The 20,869-nt window shown below is 36.6% G+C and overlaps 1 protein-coding gene across 1 annotated transcript in view; it reads right to left on the bottom strand.

Moving 5' to 3' along the window:
- Positions 1 to 20,633, bottom strand: part of LOC117409478 (condensin complex subunit 3-like) — a 28,524-nt gene extending 7,891 nt beyond the window's left edge. Inside the window, exons 1-15 of the mRNA XM_034015596.3 lie at positions 20,530 to 20,633; positions 18,054 to 18,172; positions 15,768 to 15,989; positions 14,730 to 14,958; positions 9,455 to 9,600; positions 7,969 to 8,053; positions 7,338 to 7,530; positions 6,996 to 7,145; positions 6,704 to 6,844; positions 5,146 to 5,269; positions 3,928 to 4,017; positions 3,645 to 3,824; positions 3,234 to 3,344; positions 2,821 to 2,940; positions 2,492 to 2,731 (exon numbers count right to left, since the gene is read on the bottom strand). Coding sequence (XP_033871487.3) covers positions 2,492 to 2,731; positions 2,821 to 2,940; positions 3,234 to 3,344; positions 3,645 to 3,824; positions 3,928 to 4,017; positions 5,146 to 5,269; positions 6,704 to 6,844; positions 6,996 to 7,145; positions 7,338 to 7,530; positions 7,969 to 8,053; positions 9,455 to 9,600; positions 14,730 to 14,958; positions 15,768 to 15,989; positions 18,054 to 18,164 — 2,142 coding nt within the window. The 5' untranslated portion in view covers positions 18,165 to 18,172; positions 20,530 to 20,633. The remainder of the gene's footprint in view (positions 1 to 2,491; positions 2,732 to 2,820; positions 2,941 to 3,233; positions 3,345 to 3,644; positions 3,825 to 3,927; positions 4,018 to 5,145; positions 5,270 to 6,703; positions 6,845 to 6,995; positions 7,146 to 7,337; positions 7,531 to 7,968; positions 8,054 to 9,454; positions 9,601 to 14,729; positions 14,959 to 15,767; positions 15,990 to 18,053; positions 18,173 to 20,529) is intronic.
- Between the last annotated feature and the right edge of the window lie 236 nt (positions 20,634 to 20,869).

The following is a 20,869-nucleotide window of genomic DNA, read 5'->3' as shown; positions in this document are numbered from 1 at the left end:
TATTATTATTATTATTATTAATTATTACTACTACTGGAAATGGAGTTATTTCCGCTGCTGAATTGCAAGCTTGAATAAAAGCAATAAAGAATCACAGAAAAAGAAAAAAAAAACACCACACAATATGCAACGTCTGTCAAGAGCAGCGCCTTCGCGCAATCGGCATGTTGGAGGCTGGACTAGGGCAGCGTACTGTGGCTCGCAGTCTTGGGTGCGCACAGCCAGCAATTTCAAAACCAATTGAGACGATATAACCAAACACACACTGTCAATGACAGGCCACAAACTGGGAGACCAAGAGTCACAACACCTGCCCAAGATCGACAGATCATTTTGCAGCATCTCCATGATGTCAATTGTTAAATCGGCACAATAAAAAGTCATTGCACCTGCTCTAAAACAGAGTTTGTCATTCTTCGATGACATCTAGTGTATTTTATCCAAATATAAGCGATATGTTTCTTTTGATGCTCAAATATAAGTGATCTTGCGTCATCTCGCATTCGTAAATATTGACACTTCCTTTTAAAAGGAGATGCGGCATGTTTGTGCCTAACCCCCGAAAATGGATTTGTGTAATAGAGATACCCAAAGTACCCTATGTCATCCCTAAAAAAAAAAAAAAAAAAAAATTATATATTATATATTATATATTATATATATATATATATATATATATATACACACACACAGTGCCTTGCGAAAGTATTCGGCCCCCTTGAACTTTGCGACCTTTTGCCACATTTCAGGCTTCAAACAAAGATATGAAACTGTAATTTTTTGTGAAGAATCAACAAGTGGGACACAATCATGAAGTGGAACGAAATTTATTGGATATTTCAAACTTTAACAAATAAAAAACTGAAAAATTGGGCGTGCAAAATTATTCAGCCCCCTTAAGTTAATACTTTGTAGCGCCACCTTTTGCTGCGATTACAGCTGTAAGTCGCTTGGGGTATGTCTCTATCAGTTTTGCACATCGAGAGACTGAAATTTTTGCCCATTCCTCCTTGCAAAACAGCTCGAGCTCAGTGAGGTTGGATGGAGAGCATTTGTGAACAGCAGTTTTCAGTTCTTTCCACAGATTCTCGATTGGATTCAGGTCTGGACTTTGACTTGGCCATTCTAACACCTGGATATGTTTATTTGTGAACCATTCCATTGTAGATTTTGCTTTATGTTTTGGATCATTGTCTTGTTGGAAGACAAATCTCCGTCCCAGTCTCAGGTCTTTTGCAGACTCCATCAGGTTTTCTTCCAGAATGGTCCTGTATTTGGCTCCATCCATCTTCCCATCAATTTTAACCATCTTCCCTGTCCCTGCTGAAGAAAAGCAGGCCCAAACCATGATGCTGCCACCACCATGTTTGACAGTGGGGATGGTGTGTTCAGGGTGATGAGCTGTGTTGCTTTTACGCCAAACATAACGTTTTGCATTGTTGCCAAAAAGTTCGATTTTGGTTTCATCTGACCAGAGCACCTTCTTCCACATGTTTGGTGTGTCTCCCAGGTGGCTTGTGGCAAACTGTAAACGACACTTTTTATGGATATCTTTAAGAAATGGCTTTCTTCTTGCCACTCTTCCATAAAGGCCAGATTTGTGCAGTATACGACTGATTGTTGTCCTATGGACAGAGTCTCCCACCTCAGCTGTAGATCTCTGCAGTTCATCCAGAGTGATCATGGGCCTCTTGGCTGCATCTCTGATCAGTCTTCTCCTTGTATGAGCTGAAAGTTTAGAGGGACGGCCCAGTCTTGGTAGATTTGCAGTGGTCTGATACTCCTTCCATTTCAATATTATCGCTTGCACAGTGCTCCTTGGGATGTTTAAAGCTTGGGAAATCTTTTTGTATCCAAATCCGGCTTTAAACTTCTCCACAACAGTATCTCGGACCTGCCTGGTGTGTTCCTTGTTCTTCATGATGCTCTCTGCGCTTTAAACGGACCTCTGAGACTATCACAGTGCAGGTGCATTTATACGGAGACTTGATTACACACAGGTGGATTCTATTTATCATCATTAGTCATTTAGGTCAACATTGGATCATTCAGAGATCCTCACTGAACTTCTGGAGAGAGTTTGCTGCACTGAAAGTAAAGGGGCTGAATAATTTTGCACGCCCAATTTTTCAGTTTTTTATTTGTTAAAAAAGTTTGAAATATCCAATAAATTTCGTTCCACTTCATGATTGTGTCCCACTTCTTGTTGATTCTTCACAAAAAATTACAGTTTCATATCTTTATGTTTGAAGCCTGAAATGTGGCAAAAGGTCGCAAAGTTCAAGGGGGCCGAATACTTTCGCAAGGCACTGATATATATATATATATATATATATATATATATATATATATATATATATATATATATATATATATATATATATATATATATATATATATATAGTCACACATAGACACACACACATACAGAATTACCACACCTTTATTCTATTCAACCTTTCCTATTGACGACCATAATTATATTACATACCTCGCTGTCCAGGAAACCCAAGAGTAAAGAAAGGATGTTATTGACTGTATTTTCCTCCTCTTCCGGTTCTTTTGCCTCTTGCCCATCTTGCTGCGTATCTGAATCTCCCTTTCCTGTATCTGAATCACTTTGAAGGTTCTGGGACTTGCTTTTTATTATCTCCACTCCATTAAGCAGAAGTTGGTCAAGTACCGCTTTAAGAGCACTGATTCTAATCTTTGTGTCATCAAGTTGAGCAATCTATATTAAAAAAAAAAAACACACCACTGAATTTAGCAGAAACATGTGACATAGATAGTAAAAATGTGTGACAGTGGAACGATCTTTACCTGTAAAAGCAATACAAGGTGCCTTTTTGCCAACTCCTTGTTCTGTAGAGTGCATAAACCTAGACACTCTACAGCCATATTACGTACTGATGGATGTGCATTTGCAATGCCTGGGAGAATCTATATAGGGGGAAAAAAAGTTTTAATCTCGAGTCAAATGCTAAATATACTTAAGGTTGTTATTACAGCAATTTTTTCTCTTTGTTAAAACCTGGTATCCACTAGAGTTCTTTTTCTATTTTCATGAAATTATACACACTTACAGTACTTTAAAACACTAAATTTGAACCTTTTGGCCAAAGGTAAAATGTAATCACACTATAAAAACATAAACAAAACTAATAATCAGGTTTTATTACAACTGCATTTTCCATATCCCTCAACGCCCAGGAGAATGTATATACAAGGCATACCAAAGACTCCATGATACCGTTCATAGTTGGACTGATCCCCTTGTCAGTTGACATCTGCTTAAGGAGCTCAGAGCACATGGTAAGGCATTTCAGAAGTGTGTCTGGATCATTCTTGAGAAATAGAAAATAAGTGTTACTTATACTGTATAACAATTAATTAATAGAAGTGTTATCCTAATAATATGCATACAATTTTGAAGGGCATCAACAAGTTAGCATGTACACAGCTGAAATCATACCTTTTGAACAGAGTTCTGAAAAGAGGCCAGAAACAAAGTAGATGGTGCGTCTCCAGATTTGGCTTTAAAAAAGTATTTCATTCTTTAGTTAACATTTTGCCAATGCTTTATGGACTTTTTTCCCCCTCTGGTTAGTCCTCTATTGGATTCATGTGGAGTGATTTGTACAAACCTTTTCCATGCGGACTTCTTTCATTTCTGGCTCTTCCGCTTCTTTCATCAACTGATTTTTGAGACTTTCAAACTCTGTAATCTTATCTTTCAGCTCTGAAGCTTGACTGAAGTCCTGAACTGCAATACAATCTTCCAGCATCTGTTTGGTTTCAATCAGTTTGACTTTGACTTCAGCAAGCTAAACAGTGATTTAAAAAATAGATATGACAGTGTAAGAACAAAAGCACCCTAAAAAACGGTAGTGAGGAACATTTAAATACGAAACGATAGGTTATTCTTACCTTGATTTGTCTCTTTCGACTGACATTTTCATCAATAGGATCATTAACAGCAACAATAGGCTCTCGCACCTCAGAGATTATTTCAGCTACCTATTGAGAAACATTATATTAGAATCTAAAGTTTCTTCCTTTATTATAAAACATTGATACGAGATTTTATTAACACTTTGCTTCATTTAATATGAAAACAAGCTATTGACGGTGCCAGCGAGTAATAGAGGATGTATAATTATGGGGGAGGGGTTTTCTGTCAAAGGTAAAACCTTACTCCCGTTAAACATCTTTGTCCGAGGGCTACTAAACTATATTGAAAAGTAAAGAGGAAAAGGCCCTTTAAAATGGGTTTGTTTTGAGAGGGTCACACAAAAAGTAGGCCACGTAAAATGCAGTGGGAGAGCTGCATTGCAGGAGGCTGAATGCAATGCTGTATATACACACACCACACACTAAAGTATCATTACATTCCATTGACTGACGTTTATGTACCAAACGCTATTTGCATGCTGCATTAAGCATTGGCATTACTTTGAGATATGCGCATGCGTCAGCGGTTCATTGTATTTTGTATTTTGTGTGATTACTTACGCGACTATTAAATGTGTTTTTTTAATGTGAACTTTCAGTATTATAATGAGATGTACTTTTAAAACATCAAAATACATCTCAAAATACAAAATTCAGCATGACACTGTACTTAATACTTTTAGCGGTGTTGTGAGTCAGCATTCATACACAGCGGCTGAAGATTCAAGCACTTCCGGATTGGCTAGAAAATGATGGAATAGTAAAACAATATAACAAGACTATTTTTCTCCATCGATATTGTGAAGAAATGCACCACCAAGTTAAAGTTTTCATATGTAAATATCTGTTAACGTCTATATATGTACATATGTTTCAAATTGCAATTGTGTCATCACATTTTTTTGTGTTACGGAAGACTTCAATCTTCTCAATATCTAAATACAATTTCCATATTGTTGCCCACCCCTAATTTATTTTATATATATATATATATATATATATATATATTATATATATATATATATATATATATATATGTTTTGGCGATGGATTTTGATAAGCAAAACTTTATTTTTGCTAAATGAACACAACAGTACCAGTTTTGTAAAGCTTTTATTAAAAAAAAAAAAAGCGCTAAACCTTTAAACAATGATCCAGTTTACTATTAATACCACTTATTTTATTTGGACTTACCATTTGTATCCTTTTATCATCATCCTTTAGAACAGTAACCAGTTTTTCAATTAGCAAGGACACAAGGGAAGCTGGAGTATTGGGCAAAACAAGCATTTCTTGGAGAACAGTCAGTACTCTCTTCCTAAATTAGCCAGGATAAAATACCAGTTTAGTTTTACAAAGCAGTAGTTTTACAAAACTGCTGATCTTAAAGAAATACACTTAATGTTATATTGGCATCTACCATGAAGTCACGTTAATACTGAAGCCCCATCAATCGATACAGATAAATCCGTATTAGGGGTGCAACAATTAATCGATGCATCGATTATTGATCATCTGTCCTTAAATTTCCCAAGCTTCAATTACACATTAGTGCATCAAATTAGAACCCAGTTTGAAGTCTCGTGTTGCCAGTTTGCATTAAAACCTTTAGGCCTTTACATTCCCGTTGGACAAGCCAAAATCAGAAGTAGGTCTATTGTATTCACGTTTTCTTGATTTAAAACTTAAGGCAATAGGTTTTTGCTTTGTTTTGTTTTTTTAAATCTACCGATTACCTTCTTTTGTTTCAAAGCATTTTGTGTTTGGATTATATGGTAATATAACATAAAAATAAGCAGAATTGAGTACGATAGTTAAATTAGTCAGGATTTGTGAGATTAATTCAAATGTTTTGCTTTTGGACATAAAATGTTAACAGTAATGAACCGCCATAGTTCAGACAGAAATGACTTCTGTAAAAATGCAGTATTTTTTATTATTATTACAATGTTAAAGGAACGTCTGATATGGACGCACGTCCGATAAGTGTTCTAACTTGAATGCAAGTTGTGCCTTTTTGTACAACTATTATGCACAACAGTGTTTGTTATTGGATTGTCTTAAACAAAAACGAATGTTTGTTCTTTATTTTGAAAAATAAAACGGCAATGCATTGATTATCGTTGATAAATGTCTATACGAGATTAGGTTGCCGATTGCACCACTGATCCGTATACAGTATTTAGTGCTCTACTACACAATGCACATTGATCCTTGTATTTCTACAAAGTAACATTTCCTATTGAAATACACAGAATAAAAGTTTTAAAACCTAACGGTACACATTCTTTAAAAAATAAAATAGTGATCCGATTTATAATACAATCCCTACATCTATTATTTAATATACACTGTACCAGTAAATAGATATATTAAATTAGATTGCTGGTTGACTTTTTTCCCTCTCTCCAAAAACCATATTGTAATTTGAAATTTGCTTCACAGGCCAACAAAAGTACATCTTTCCTATTAATTTTCTCAGTTGTGTATTTGTGTGCGTGTGTGTGTGGAAGGGGGGGGTTAAGTTCACAATTTGGACCTTACCAGATGGTAAAGCCCTCTTTGGGTTCTAGTGCTTAAATAGTGTATTATCACCAGCAGTATTTCAACTTGTTTCTTATAAACAATATTTAAGTATGGATCACAAAATGTTCTTGTTTCAGCAAAATGTAAAAAAAAAAAAAAAAAAAAAAAAAAAAACACACACAACACAACAACACACACACACACACCAAATCCATCTCAATCTCACCTCCCACCCTCTTCAGCAGTATCCAAGCAACCCACAAGAAGAATCAGCTGCTGGCTTATAAATTCTTTTGTCATTACATTCTCCACCTGAGCAAAATCTGCCTTCTGTTCTTCAGTCATCACTGGGATACTCTTCAGGTACCTAACAATTAAAATAAATTAACGCAACTTCTTAGTTATACTTTTAGAAATTAAAGAATCCTCGTCCAGGATCGTAATTGTTGTGCAAAATTTAGGTGGTTTACCTTTTAAAAATCACTCTTCAGATAGAAGAGCATTTTAAAAATAATTACCCGTAAAGATATTCTGCATATATGGCCGCTTCTGGCAAGATCTGCTCCAGCACTTCTTCACCTTCATCCCCTTTTGACTTGACATACTCACAGAGGGCTCTCCAGTACAAGGAATTTTCACAGGTTAGATTATCCAAGGGGATCAGCTTTCTTTAAAAAGGACAGTAATGTGGTTATTACATTGAGAAAACTATACACCATACCAATACACATTTCAGTTTACTACAGCAAATCATTTAGGCTTTAATTACAAAACTGATACAAATCAACTAATACAATTTAATAAACATTTGATCATATTAAATAGGATTAAAAATAAATAAATAAAAAGCTGCTAGATACCGGTTGTCTATGTTGCTACAGTTTTGAGCCAGTTCATTAAGTGGTGACAAAGCAAACGTGGCATTTAGTGCAGCCATGGCCACTTCTGGACAGTTTTCAACATCCAGTCTGTGAAGAAGGTCCAAAACGTTGCCCTCCAACAGTCTGAGCCAAGCCTGCAGCAGCTTTTTCTGCACAACTTCCTTTACAGCTCCTAAAATCAATAACAAAATATTAAAGCAAAGCTTATCACACAGAACAGTGGAAGGACATTAAGCATTTAAGAACAATGTAGATGTAATCATTTTCTAAGTCGCTTAAAATAGGTGGGGATATCTGTCCGTATGTATATATAAAAACAAACAATGTGATGTCTATAAAACTCTTGGTATCCACAACTATTCCAATTCCTATGTTAAGGATTTTCATACAAATGGATGGTCTAGGGGTGCAAGACACTGCAAAGTCCCCATCCTCCTCTTTATTAACATCAAAACCCAACTGTGTCTTGTTTAACATGGCCATTTCTAGATAAGGATCACTCTTTTTGCCTTATCTTTAGATATAAAATCCTACATCACTTTGCCTTTTATTATTTTTGGGGGTTTTCTGATCAAGCAAAATGTTTGGCATTTTTTATATAAAATCTTACCAGATCTGTCATTCAGCCCTTGTTGTAGAAGTTGTACTCTCTGTGCAATAGATAGAGCTCTTATATGAACCTTTTCTGCAAGAACCTGTACAAAATAAAAAAAATAAAAATTAAGACAAATAATTCCAGTTTACTGTTACCTTAAAGTTCTTTAAAAACAATAAAATCAATAAGTATGTTGTACATTAATCAATTAATATAAGTTATTCTAGTATTTCCAGATGCTTCATTTACTCAGCACAGTAACTTAATGACTGTTTTGTTCACACAGCTTCTACCACTGCATCAGCTTGTGTCGAGAGCTCATCAGATTCTTTTGAAGCTATAATAAATCATCACTTGTTGGAGATGCTATATTGCCTGCAATTTGTAAGAATGCCAGTAAGTAGTACCTTTGTCAGTGTTGCAGAATTTTTACTGTGTCTATCCATATGTATTTCACACTTAAGTGTTCATACAGTGGATGCATGTACTGTATTTCACTGAACATATGGCTCCAATTTTGTACAGCCATACCGAGCCTGAGAATATACATTAAACAGAATAAAAACCATACAAATAGCAAGTTTGTGGCCGCATTCCATTGCAATTCAAAATTGATAAATGTTTCATAGTACATTTGAATGTACTATAATATCTACAATCATGGAATTGCAGTGCATAGAGAAGTAAACTGGGCTTGAGTAAAGTGGGTACCTGGAAGATACTATTATCCTATTGTTACAGTGCCACCTAATAAAGTATACATCCACCACTTAGCTGACTGAGTAAGATTTACTTGATTCAAAGCAATGTGACAAATTAATTCCAAAAAATAATTTCCATGATTTATTCTTCATTTCACAGCTTCATTTTTTGAACAAACAGATTCAAATTCTAATCCATAAGGAAAGTCAAACATGTTTCAGCCAAAAAGCCTTCATCAGTGTGTATACACTGCTTCAATACCTCGATTTAAATACACCGAGTTTAACAGGTAATTACAATTAAGTGAAGTGTTTGTTCATGGACACGCAACACAAAATTACCAATTGATTTACCACACCTGGTATATCAGACATTTATTCATCAATTTTCACTTAGATTCTAAAACTATTCTTAGGTGTAATTAACATACAAAATGAACCATTTCTCAATTAAATTACACACATCAATTCATTATCCAGCATCGATCCTTCAAATACCCCGTAAACCAGTTATAAAGATACACCAATAAACCAAATTTCCTAACCCATTATTTTAATTACTAAATCAAGCTTAAATAAAAGCTGTCATTCTTGAAACAAAAATTAGGTATAGGTAGAAGTCTACTTCTTCATTTAATCCATTGGGTACCACAGCATTTATGTTAAAAATCCAAAACGATTCTCTCTGCAACAACTTAAGATTGCCACCCCTCCTATTTACTTGCAAAAATGTGCATCCTGAAACCTATTACATTATGCATGTTTAAGGTATTGTAGCATCCAAAAGAACAATTACTAACCTGATATGCCAGTTTCCTAACATTTTCCTTCACATCTCTGGTGCGCCCCAAAATTTTGGGAAGTGTCTTGGCAGATGGAGCAATGCAAGACAACACAGCTCGTCTCACCTCTGGATTAGAGTCATTTTCAAGCAAAAGCAAGTAGGCTTAAAAGCAAATCGGGGGGAGGAGAGAGAAGATTTAACAAACTTATTTATTTAAACATGGTCTTAAATCAGGTGTTAATTTTCTTTAGGCCGGGGGAGGGGGGGTGGAGTTGACTCAGGCAGGGGTGAATTTACAGACATTATTGACAATCACTGCACAGCACTGTCCGCATGTCTAACAGTACACACAGGCACATAGAGCTGTACAGTTTCGTTAATGTGATTTTTTTTTGCTAGAAATACAAATTATGAAATTATTTTTATTTAAGAATATTGTCAAAATTGCGGTATTGGTCTATTTCACAATTTCCGCGCAGCCCATGAAATCGCGATTGACACAGGGCCTCAGCGAGAGGAATCCTTCTTTAAAATAATAAATGTATTTATTCTTTTATTAAATTGTTCCTCTTTCGAGTCCACTCGAGACCAGAGGGTATGTTTGAAACCATGACTGCTTCACCTCCCTGTGACTATCACGGTCATATTTTAGTTTTGTAAAACATGTACAGAATTTTGGGACACCGTTTTCTTTTATATATTTTATATATATATATGTGAACTAAAGAGAAGGCTAAGAGTGGGAAACTAAAGTCCCCTCAGGAAGAACTATAGACAGTTTCCATCAGGGGACTATAATGCCTGAAGCCACAGGCTCCCTTAAAGCAGCTATAGTTTTTCCCCGAGGTGACTTTAGTTTCCCACTATGAGCGAAGTCTGCAGTCCATATTTGTTTCACGAATCAGTCAAGAATGTTTTTGAAGTCCACAGCACATGGTTATTTAAGTTTTTTGGCATAGAACTATCAGTCTTGACTTTCTCTGGCAGCATATAATTCTCAGAGGAGTCCCATGAGTTTGTGAATGTCGTATTTATTTACATCATACAGTTGGATTTGTTTGAATTTTAGAAAGTCTGAACACACTGAAAGCTATTTTTAGTCATATGATGAGGTTGTAACCAAACACATGCCAGAATTAAGGGCTGATTGACTCATTTTATAAACTCATTTTATTTTATAGGGCAGTAGTGTGGAGTAGTGGTTAGGGCTCTGGACTCTTGACCGGAGGGTCGGGGGTTCAATCCCCGGTCGGGGACTCTGCTGTTGTACCCTTGAGCAAGGTACTTTACCTAGATTGCTCCAGTAAAAACCCAACTGTATAAATGGGTAATTGTATGTAAAAATAATGTGATATCTTCTAACAATTGTAAGTTGCCCTGGATAAGGGCATCTGCTAAGAAATAAATAATAATAATAAATAAATAATAATACATTTAGTCCCTTCAGATCTGTAGACTTTTCAGTACTTGAAACAATGAAAATAATAAAGATACAGTTATTAATGTTACATGCGCATCATGCTGCGGGATTCTTTGTGACATATTGGCCATAATCCACTGTTTTTGTTAATAACATGGCTGTTATGTTCAGATTTAAAACTAATGCAGTAGTACAGCACTGCTAATAGGTTATGGACTGTTGCAATAGCTACCGTAAATTGAGTCAGCTGGTTTTTCACGGCAGATCACTAAATTCAGCACGGAGAATCTGCTATAAATGAATGATGATGATTGCAATTGCAGAAGATTTATGAACTGTGGAGGGCGCTCAGGGCCTGATGACTGTGGAGGGCGCTCAGGGCCTGATGACTGTGGAGGGCGCTCAGGGCCTGATGACTGTGGAGGGCGCTCAGGGCCTGATGACTGTGGAGGGCGCTCAGGGCCTGATGACTGTGGAGGGCGCTCAGGGCCTGATGACTGTGAAGGGCGCTCAGGGCCTGATGACTGTGGAGGGCGCTCAGGGCCTGATGACTGTGGAGGGCACTCAGGGCCCGAGTGAAACAAATTTGGCTGGAGGCCTCGTCCGTGGGTGCCCGACAACTACCTGCGCAAGGCCGGCTGGAAATACATGAACATGAGTCCCAGTGGCGCAGATAGGAAGTGGCTGTGGCCACCTCCCCCCAGAAAAGACGAGGCCGCCAAATCATGAATGAATAATAAATAATGAACACACTCCACAGTGGCGCCCTGCCACCTATCCCCAAAACATTGAAATTAATGAAAATCAGCAGCCGAGACACGACCCGTCCCCCAGAGCATGACTGTGCCAGGAGGATGAGAGCCCAGCCTGTCCAACCTGCCCACTCACCCCGCAGAACTAAATACGAACCGCTCAGTACTCAGGTAAAGAAAAACCCCCTACCTCACATTTTTTAATTTTTAGGGGGAAACCTCAGGAAATCCGTGGCTGAGGGCAGCCCTTCCTCCAGACTAAGCGGTCAACTCCTGTTTCAGCCTCCCAGCGCTTGACTGAGCAACCGAAACAAAAAGAAGCGACATGAAAGAAGAACACACAGAGCTTTTATGCCCTTGCTGATGACGTATTGGTTAGGGGCGGATTCTTCTTTGCAGAAAAGCAACCAAGTTTACATTTCTGTCTTGTGAATACATACAGTACTGTGCAAAAGTTTTAGGCAAGGTGTGAAAAAATGCTGTAAAGTAAGAATGCTTTCAAAAATAGACATGTTAATAGATTCTATTTATCAATTAGCTAAATGCAAAGTGAGTGAACAGAAGAAAAATCTAAATCAAATCCTTATTTGGTGTGACCACCCTTTGCCTTCAAAACAGCATCAAATCTTCTAGGTACACTTGCACAAAGTCAGGGATTTTGTAGGCATATAGTCAGGTGTATGATTAAACAATTATACCAAACAGGTGCTAATGATCATCAATTCAATATGTAGGTTGAAACACAATCATTAACTGAAACAGAAACAGCTGTGTAGGAGGAATAAAACTGGGTGAGGAACAGCCAAACTCAGCTAACAGGATGAGGTTGCTGAAGACAGTTTACTGTCAAAAGTCATACACCTGGCAAGACTGAGCACAGCAACAAGACACAAGGTATTTATACTGCATCAGCAAGGTCTCTCCCAGGCAGAAATTTCAAGGCAGACAGGGGTTTCCAGATGTGCTGTTTTGAAGAAGCACAAAAAAACGGGCAACGTTGAGGACCGTAGATGCAGCGGTCGGCCAAGGAAACTTACTGCAGCAGATGAAAGACACATCGTGCTTACTTCCCTTCGCAATCAGAAGATGTCCAGCAGTGCCATCAGCTCAGAATTGGCAGAAAACAGTGGGACCCTGGTACACCCATCTACTGTCCGGAGAAGTCTGGTCAGAAGTGGCCTTCAGGGAAGACTTGCGGCCAAAAAGCCATACCTCCGACGTGGAAACAAGGCCAAGCGACTCAACTATGCACGAAAACACAGGAACTGGGGTGCAGAAAAATGGCAGCAGGTGCTCTGGACTGAGGAGTCAAAATTTGAAATATTTGGCTGTAGCAGAAGGCAGTTTGTTCACCGAAGGGCTGGAGAGCGGTACACGAATGAGTGTCTGCAGGCAACAGGGAAGCATGGTGGAGGTTCCTTGCAAGTTTGGGGCTGCATTTCTGCAAATGGAGTTGGGGATTTGGTCAGAATTAATGGTCTCCTCAATACTGAGAAGTACAGGCAGATACTTATCCATCATGCAATACCATCAGGGAGGCATCTGATTGGCCCCAAATTTATTCTGCAGCATGACAACGACCACAAACATACAGCGAAAGTCATTAAGAACTATCTTCAGTGTAAAGAAGAACAAGGAGTCCTGGAAGTGATGGTATGGCCCCCACAAAGGCTGCCTAAATCCACAGAAGAACTGTGGTTAGTTCTCCAAGATGTTTGGGCCAACCTACCTGCCGAGTTCCTTCAAAAACTGGTGTGCAAGTGTACCTAGAAGAATTGATGCTGTTTTGAAGGCAAAGGGTGGTCACACCAAATATTGATTTGATGTAGATTTTTCTTCTGTTCACTCACTTTGCATTTTGTTAATTGATAAATATAAACTATTAACATGTCTATTTTTGAAAGCATTCTTACTTTACAGCATTTTTTCACACCTGCCTAAAACTTTTGCACAGTACTCTATACAGTGCCTTGCAAAAGTATTCAGACCCCTGACCAATTCTCTCATATTACTGAATTACAAATGGTACATTGAAATTTTGTTCTGTTTGATATTTTATTTTAAAACACTGAAACTCAAAATCAATTATTGTAAGGTGACATTGGTTTTATGTTGGGAAATATTTAAGAAAAATAAAAAACTGAAATATCTTTTGCAAGACACTGTAAATGGCATCCAAGCAAAGCACGTGGAATTTCTTTACCAAGCAGGAGAAAACGGAATTTGCAACCAAGGAAATAAACTTACTTAATGTGCTCCACATTATTTTATTTATTTATTTGCTTACTTCTTTTTAAATAATGGCTACTTATGTTATCTTTTTGGTAAGAAACCATGTCTGTGCAATAACTGAATATAAAACATTCCGTATTGGAAGCCACACAGCTATTATTACTGGATCACAGAGTTATCACTGACATAAACCAACAGGACATTGTTCTGTTGTTTTCTTTCCGACTTCCTGAGAAGAATAGTCGCCGCAGTTATTATTGAGGTGTACTTGCCGCTCGCTGTTTATTATTTTTTTCTGTAAAACATTGATATCCTGTCAGTTAAGAAAAAGCTTAATACGAAAGCTTGTTTTAACATTGTCTATTGTGCCGGCCAGAGACCTGCGCTTACAACTGTATTTTCTACATTTCCTTTATAAATTTGAAACCCAATGGGTAGTCGGGTTTTCGGGTACCCGTGCCAACCTCGAATTATTCATATTATTTATTTATATCATGGGTGAAGGCTATATTTGCATCCTAAGCCATTGGAAAAAAGTGATAATACCACAGTAGTGACATCAAAAAGTGATAATTCCTCTAGAGGAATATATAAAACTTTGAACCATTCGACTTTCAATTCAAACACAAAATGTTGTGCAGAAATGTTCATCAATGATCAACAAAATCTCGGGTTTCTGTGACAGTTTATAAATTACGAATTTATGACGTCACAGAAACCCTGGATGAAATTATTTTCCTGTAACCTCACTGAAGCCCATCTATAATTCTTTATTTATATTTATAAAAAATGTCAAAATAGCAATAGCAACTCTTCACAAGGTAAAACTGTACTTCACATTACTTTCATGCCAAAGAATCTAAAAACATTGAATGATTTTTACATACCATTGACAGTAGGACAGTCCCCATCGTGTGGATCCTGAAGCCTAGCCATTGCCAAAACAGCTTGGATTCTCACATTTGGAAATTTATCTTTCACTCTGACCAGCATGGCTTCATGAATCTGATCAAAGAGGTCATCATCAATCTGGGCGTTTTCAGACATGCTTCCCAACAACTTATTAATAAGCTGACACACACGAAACCTGACAGCATGGCTGTTTGCATCGTGAGACTGAAAACACAAAAACAAAACATTACACATTTAAGCCCAGCTAACTTTAATAACAGTGCAACTATATTAAATGTACAACATATGTGTAATTAAGGACTGTGTACTGTCACTAGCCTAAGTAAGTTTAAAGAGGCGAATAAATGTAATACACAAGTATACCAAAAAAAAGATAGGCTGCAGACATGTGTGATGCATTTACAATGAGTTTCAGGCTTATTGAAACCAGTGGCGTGCCGTGACAAAATGGACTGGGGTAGCAGAGTCGTCTTAACCCCTCCTCCCCTCCTTTTTTAAGTGGCAGCTACCTGTAAGCCACAGATACCTTTCATAATTTGAATTCTGAAAGTGCCGAGTATATCCTTTCCCTTCCTGTGTCAGCTCGGGGATCTATGGTGTACATCTCCCTTTTTTTTTTTTTTTAACAATCTCCAATTTTTCAGAGAAAGTTCTCCTTGAAAAAGGATTCGTAACCAAATTGACTATGCTGTCTCCGTTTTCTCACTTTTTTTAGTGTAAAATACAATTCAAAATAATTAGAAGTTGTATAAGTATTTGTATATATCCATGTATATTTATAAGTAATATCGTGCGAAATCCAACTATCCTAACTGCAGTGCTAACCAAGGAATATTCATGTTTTGGGGTTGCGCACTAATAAGCAAGCACACTGTACGCAAGTGAGTGAGGCAACGTAATGTCATTTGACTGACGGTTTACTTGGCACTGTCTGGTCAGCAGAGAATACCTTGAAGGTCCTGATGGCACGCCACTGGTTGAAACTAGCTAAATATATGTCTTATCTTTCATGCCTTAAGCAGAAAATGAAATAAGTAATTCAGGAAGGGGTCTTCCTCCTCCTCCTCCTCATCCTCTTCAGTAGCCTCCTCATTCTCAACAGGTTCCTCAAAACTGGTGGCAAATTTCGCTGCAAAATCTATCACACTCTCCACAGCTGGCTCCCGCTTATACACAATCATAGGGAACTTCAGATAATAAACAAACTCCTCATGAAAGATCGTTTTATCTTCCAGCTAGAAAACAATGACAGATAAGAGATTACAAAAAACAGTTTCACTGCTTCTGAAATATTTCAATTATTTTTTATTATTTATTTATTATAGAAGTCAATTGCCTTAACAGTTAGATAAGTACACTGTACTACAAAAACAAAATTGCTAAAATACCAGATTTGAAGGACTTGAGTTGCATTTTTTGTGACTCAAACTCGAGTCACGGCCGTAAAAGACATGGATTCTGAATCTCTGGAATATAATTTATTTGTTTGCACTGAAAACAGAACATTGGTCACTTTAATAATGTTGAGTTTACTGAAAAAAAAATTAATGAAAAAAGTATACGTTATCATACTTTTTGCGCTTCGTAATTCATATCAGAAAGTTGCAGTTTGATTACATATTCTGTGCTTTGCTTCTAATCTCCACTCGTTCCCAGCACACGCCACCACTGTTTGCAAGCAACGTCAATGAATTCACCTGGCAAACTCAGTGTAAAACTAGGCACTAAAGTCTCAAATCGAAAAGTGCCTACTGTCAAACAGGCAGATATATCAGACTGATAGACAGAAGGACTGATTGATAACAAAAATAAACAAATAAAAAAATGACAGAATAACTTAACACCACTTTATTTACCAAAATGAAAATAATGTACTATGGATGTGGGAAAAACACATTAACACTACTTTGTGCAGCATCAACCTAGAAATCTGTCTGTGTGAACTTCATGTTTTTATTACATTATGAACCTACACAAAGGGGAAAAACAAATGGAATATGGTTTTTGTTTAAAAGAAAATATAAAAATAAATGAAATGAAGCACAATCTCGTAAATGCATCTTTGTATTACAGACTTAATAAAAGTGCAAATGCAATGAAAGGTAAACAACATTTCTGTTTTGCAAAACAAATTATATAATACATCTATCTATATATATCTATATAAAGTGGTACTCAGCGCACTGTGCTTCCTCGTGCATGCCTAAACAACTTCCGCTAAGAAAACAGGGAAGCGCCTACTCAGATCTGGTACGTTATGCGGTTTTCAGACTTGTAATTATCATATTTTTCCACCATTAAGAAAATAGTATGCAAATATTTATCATATGCAATACATTAGGTCTTGTATTTTTTTTTTACTTGTGCAACTTTGATGGACTTCTCACGATTATTTTTTTTCCTTTTTAAAGAAATTGATTGTCTGTTTCCAGTTTAAGTTGCAAAAAAAAAAAAAAAAGTATAATTAATGGTAAATGTACCTCTTTTTGACAATAAGAAAACACCTATCAGATCACAATTGATCGCACCTGTACCAAAATCTGACCGCGTACCACATTCTGACAATCACACTCTCCACAGCTGGCTCCCACAATGTACCACTTTCTAACACTACACCAGCTCTATAGTCCAGATCCAGGCTTCTATCAACATGAAAAATAACGCCCACTAACTTGAACTTGAACTTGAAGCTTATCTATAAACTTCAGATACATTCAAACAGTATTCCAATTCCAAAAGAAAAGAAGATAGTGATAGAAAAGCTGAAAAAGTCATGCAAATAGAATAATCTAGCTAGAAAAAATAAATAAAAATAATTTTTTTGGTTCTTTTATTTTTTAATATTTGTGCATTTTTCCTGAGGCATATCAGACAATGTCTGTTAGGTAAACTGTTCCCCCACTACTTCCACTAGTTTAATGAAAATTGATTTGAGTTTGTTTCAAGGACTCGTCACTCGGACCCTGATGACTCGAGGTTTGAGGACTGCTAAATACATACATAAAAATGAACACACACATCAGCAACTCTCATGGCAACATGTTTCAATTGTTCTGATGTAACGTTTATACAGAATCCAAAGTAAATTAAGTCATGCGAAGGACACAACAGTCCACTATCAAGGTAATTCTCTAATATTCTGGCAAATCTGCTAAATAAATGAAACATTATTTTAAGCAATTTTCTTTTAACATTAATTGATTATATTCCAAATGTACTATGAAATTTAATGATACAGTAATTAAGATATTCAAACTGCTACATTCACTATTGGAGTCCAAAGCACTTAAAACCCTTACCTTGGTATATCTCTGCTTTAAAGCAGAAATCAGGTTAGCCTTGTTGTTGTGAGTCTTCTGAGCCTTTTCAAAGGCTTCCTTAATCTCCAGTACTTTGTTTTCAGCCACCATCTTTGTGCCTGGGGAGAGCATAGTAAATTATGGCACCTAACCTTATATGTCTACATTTTCAAAGCTTTTTTTTTTTTTAAATCGTGTTTTAATTTTGTATCCACTGCACTGCACTTAGCTGCAAGTCGCTGAGCTCAGAGATGCACAGCAAAGGCCGTTCTAGCCCAGATATTTGCTAAAACCATACCCCTAATTACTTAATTAACCCAATTCCACTATTGAGGTATACATATGTTATTTAACATATAACCTGTAAAACGTGATTTAGAATACCCTTGAGTTGTGCATCCCACTTAGCATAATATATGTACTTGAATTCTGGCGCATTAATCCAATTTATATGAATATGCTGTTTAACTGAAAGGTAGTTTTGCAGTTTAACTCACACACTCAAATAGAAAATTATGCCAATGTTATTGTCATTAAGCTTTAATAAGTCATTTTAACAATAAAAAGTGAGAAATACAAAAATGATGAATTTATTTATGAAATCTAGGTGATGTAGTAGCCCCTAGAGGCCGCTAGAGGGTGAAAGAATTTAACGCACACAAAAACAGTTCTACCAAATTTCTCATCCTTGACCTTTATTATATTACATTTAAAAGAAATGCGGAAAATAATTTCTAAAGTTATGTACAAAAAAAATGCAGCTGTGCCGTTACAATACATAACTACGGCTCTCGTTGCGCTCGCGCAGCTTTTTTTTATTATTATTCTCTATCCAAAAACTTCAACAGAACTAAACGCCATGTTACTCCTTCATTCACCTATCCTCATTTACAATTACTAACACCATTTGTCCACACACAACTTCAGTCCGCGCGCGTAATATGTAATTTACACCTAACCCCTAAACTTAATCCTTAAATCTAACCCTTAAACCTTACTACCCTAAAACTGTTACTATTTCAACACCGTCTGTTTTGCACTCTAAGTGGCTCCTGCATCCTACGCTCCCCGCTCTTAACTGTAAGGTAATCGCAGCAATGTTTTCACATGCACTTCATACATTCATCATTTCTGTATTTCTCACTGTCAAAATGTTTTTAGTGTGTTTGAGTGTACCGTTATGACGATATCTATAGCACATTCTAAAACGTCAATTAAAACACTTCTGTATTTAGTTATAAAACACACAACTGAGATCATACACAATTGGACATTTAGTACCGCAGGCTTTATAAAAAACTAGACTGTGCATATGTGTTTGCCTTTACAGTAGTCCCAAAATAAATTGGTCCCGTACACTTCAAACGGGGTTGTATTTTGACCACTAGCCAGGCACTTCCTGTGTGTGAATACTTTGGTTATACAATAACTTTGGATAAACATTCTGCTACCTTCTCCTGAGGGTACCAACCTGTGGTCCGGCCACTGCATCTAGGCTAATACTGTATCTGTCTATATCCCCTCACCCAGACACTGACAGCCTAATAACACACATTCTATTCGCTCTTTCTCCATGTTCAATTAATACAATTACAAATTAATGCACACGCTGCCATTGGCCATGTACACTACAATGCATCCCATTGCTGACAGTGTTGTAATTAATAACTGATACAATCGCGTATTTCAATGTACTATGCGATCTACAATCATCATGAAATTGTAATGTTTGTTGCAGTTTTACTCCATTTTAAAAAGTTTTTGTACGACAGAGTTAACAGAATACTACTCGAATCTCATATTTTGTCAATTATGACATTTATGGGGGAAAAAAAGTAGTGTATTACCACTGACTTCTCCTAGATGGCTCTCTATTCACTTTAAACCGTGTGGATCTCTACAGGCCTATTTCATTTCCATTAAAATGTGTTTTTGAATACAGTAGGTTTTGCGTTCTGGTGGTGTTTGCTCATGAAGTAAAAATAGTACCGTAAATGTAGGTTTTTTAGGTTTTTTTTGCTTTGTTCAATAATTTGTGCTACGCAGTCAGTGTTCTTGTTTTACATTGTGAAAGCACAACAGACTGTGTCGTTGGATTACGAATAAAGGTTACAGATATAGAAAACATTTTCAAATTATCCAATACAGCTTTAACGGTTTGTTTTTGGAGAAGATGTGTGGCACAGCAAAAGACTTTAATTGTAAACAGTGAATTTATAATCAGAATCAACAGTATCAGACGATCAATTTTAATAATGTACTTGTGAAATACGTTGCTGCTAAACTAGGCTACCGATTAAATGAATGATTCACACACAAATAAACATCACATTAATGCCACGGTAATAACTGGAGGTTTGCGTTTCACAAGAAAACAACCGAAACTGTATATACAAAAAAAAAATAATAATAATCGTATCAAATAAAATAATTATATTAAAAGGTACAATAACAGCAAAATACAAATCCGCCTTACTTGTTTCTCCTTCCTCAAACCGCCAATTTTCAAATGAATCTCCAAAAGTAGTTTCTTCTCGCGAGACGAAATATTTCCTTTTGGGCAAAGGGAAAAGGTTGGCCCAAGCTTGTCATTGGTCGGATAAATTCAGGGCATGCGCGGCTCGTGTTTTGAAGCGCAGCTCTTGCCCCTCCTCCTGTATGTTCAGAGTTTAGGTTTGTTATGTTTCAGGTCATATTGACCCGGTGCAATTTCAAACAAACTGAAACAGCCTTGAATTGATCAAATATGTTTTCTTTCCATAGCTTTTACTCTGTGATGTTAAATACTATACATCAATCTCTCATTATAATAAACT

The sequence above is a fragment of the Acipenser ruthenus genome, chromosome 2 (assembly GCF_902713425.1).
Source record: "Acipenser ruthenus chromosome 2, fAciRut3.2 maternal haplotype, whole genome shotgun sequence".
Classification (NCBI taxonomy): Eukaryota; Metazoa; Chordata; class Actinopteri; order Acipenseriformes; family Acipenseridae; genus Acipenser; species Acipenser ruthenus.
This window is presented reverse-complemented; position numbering and strand designations above follow the sequence as displayed.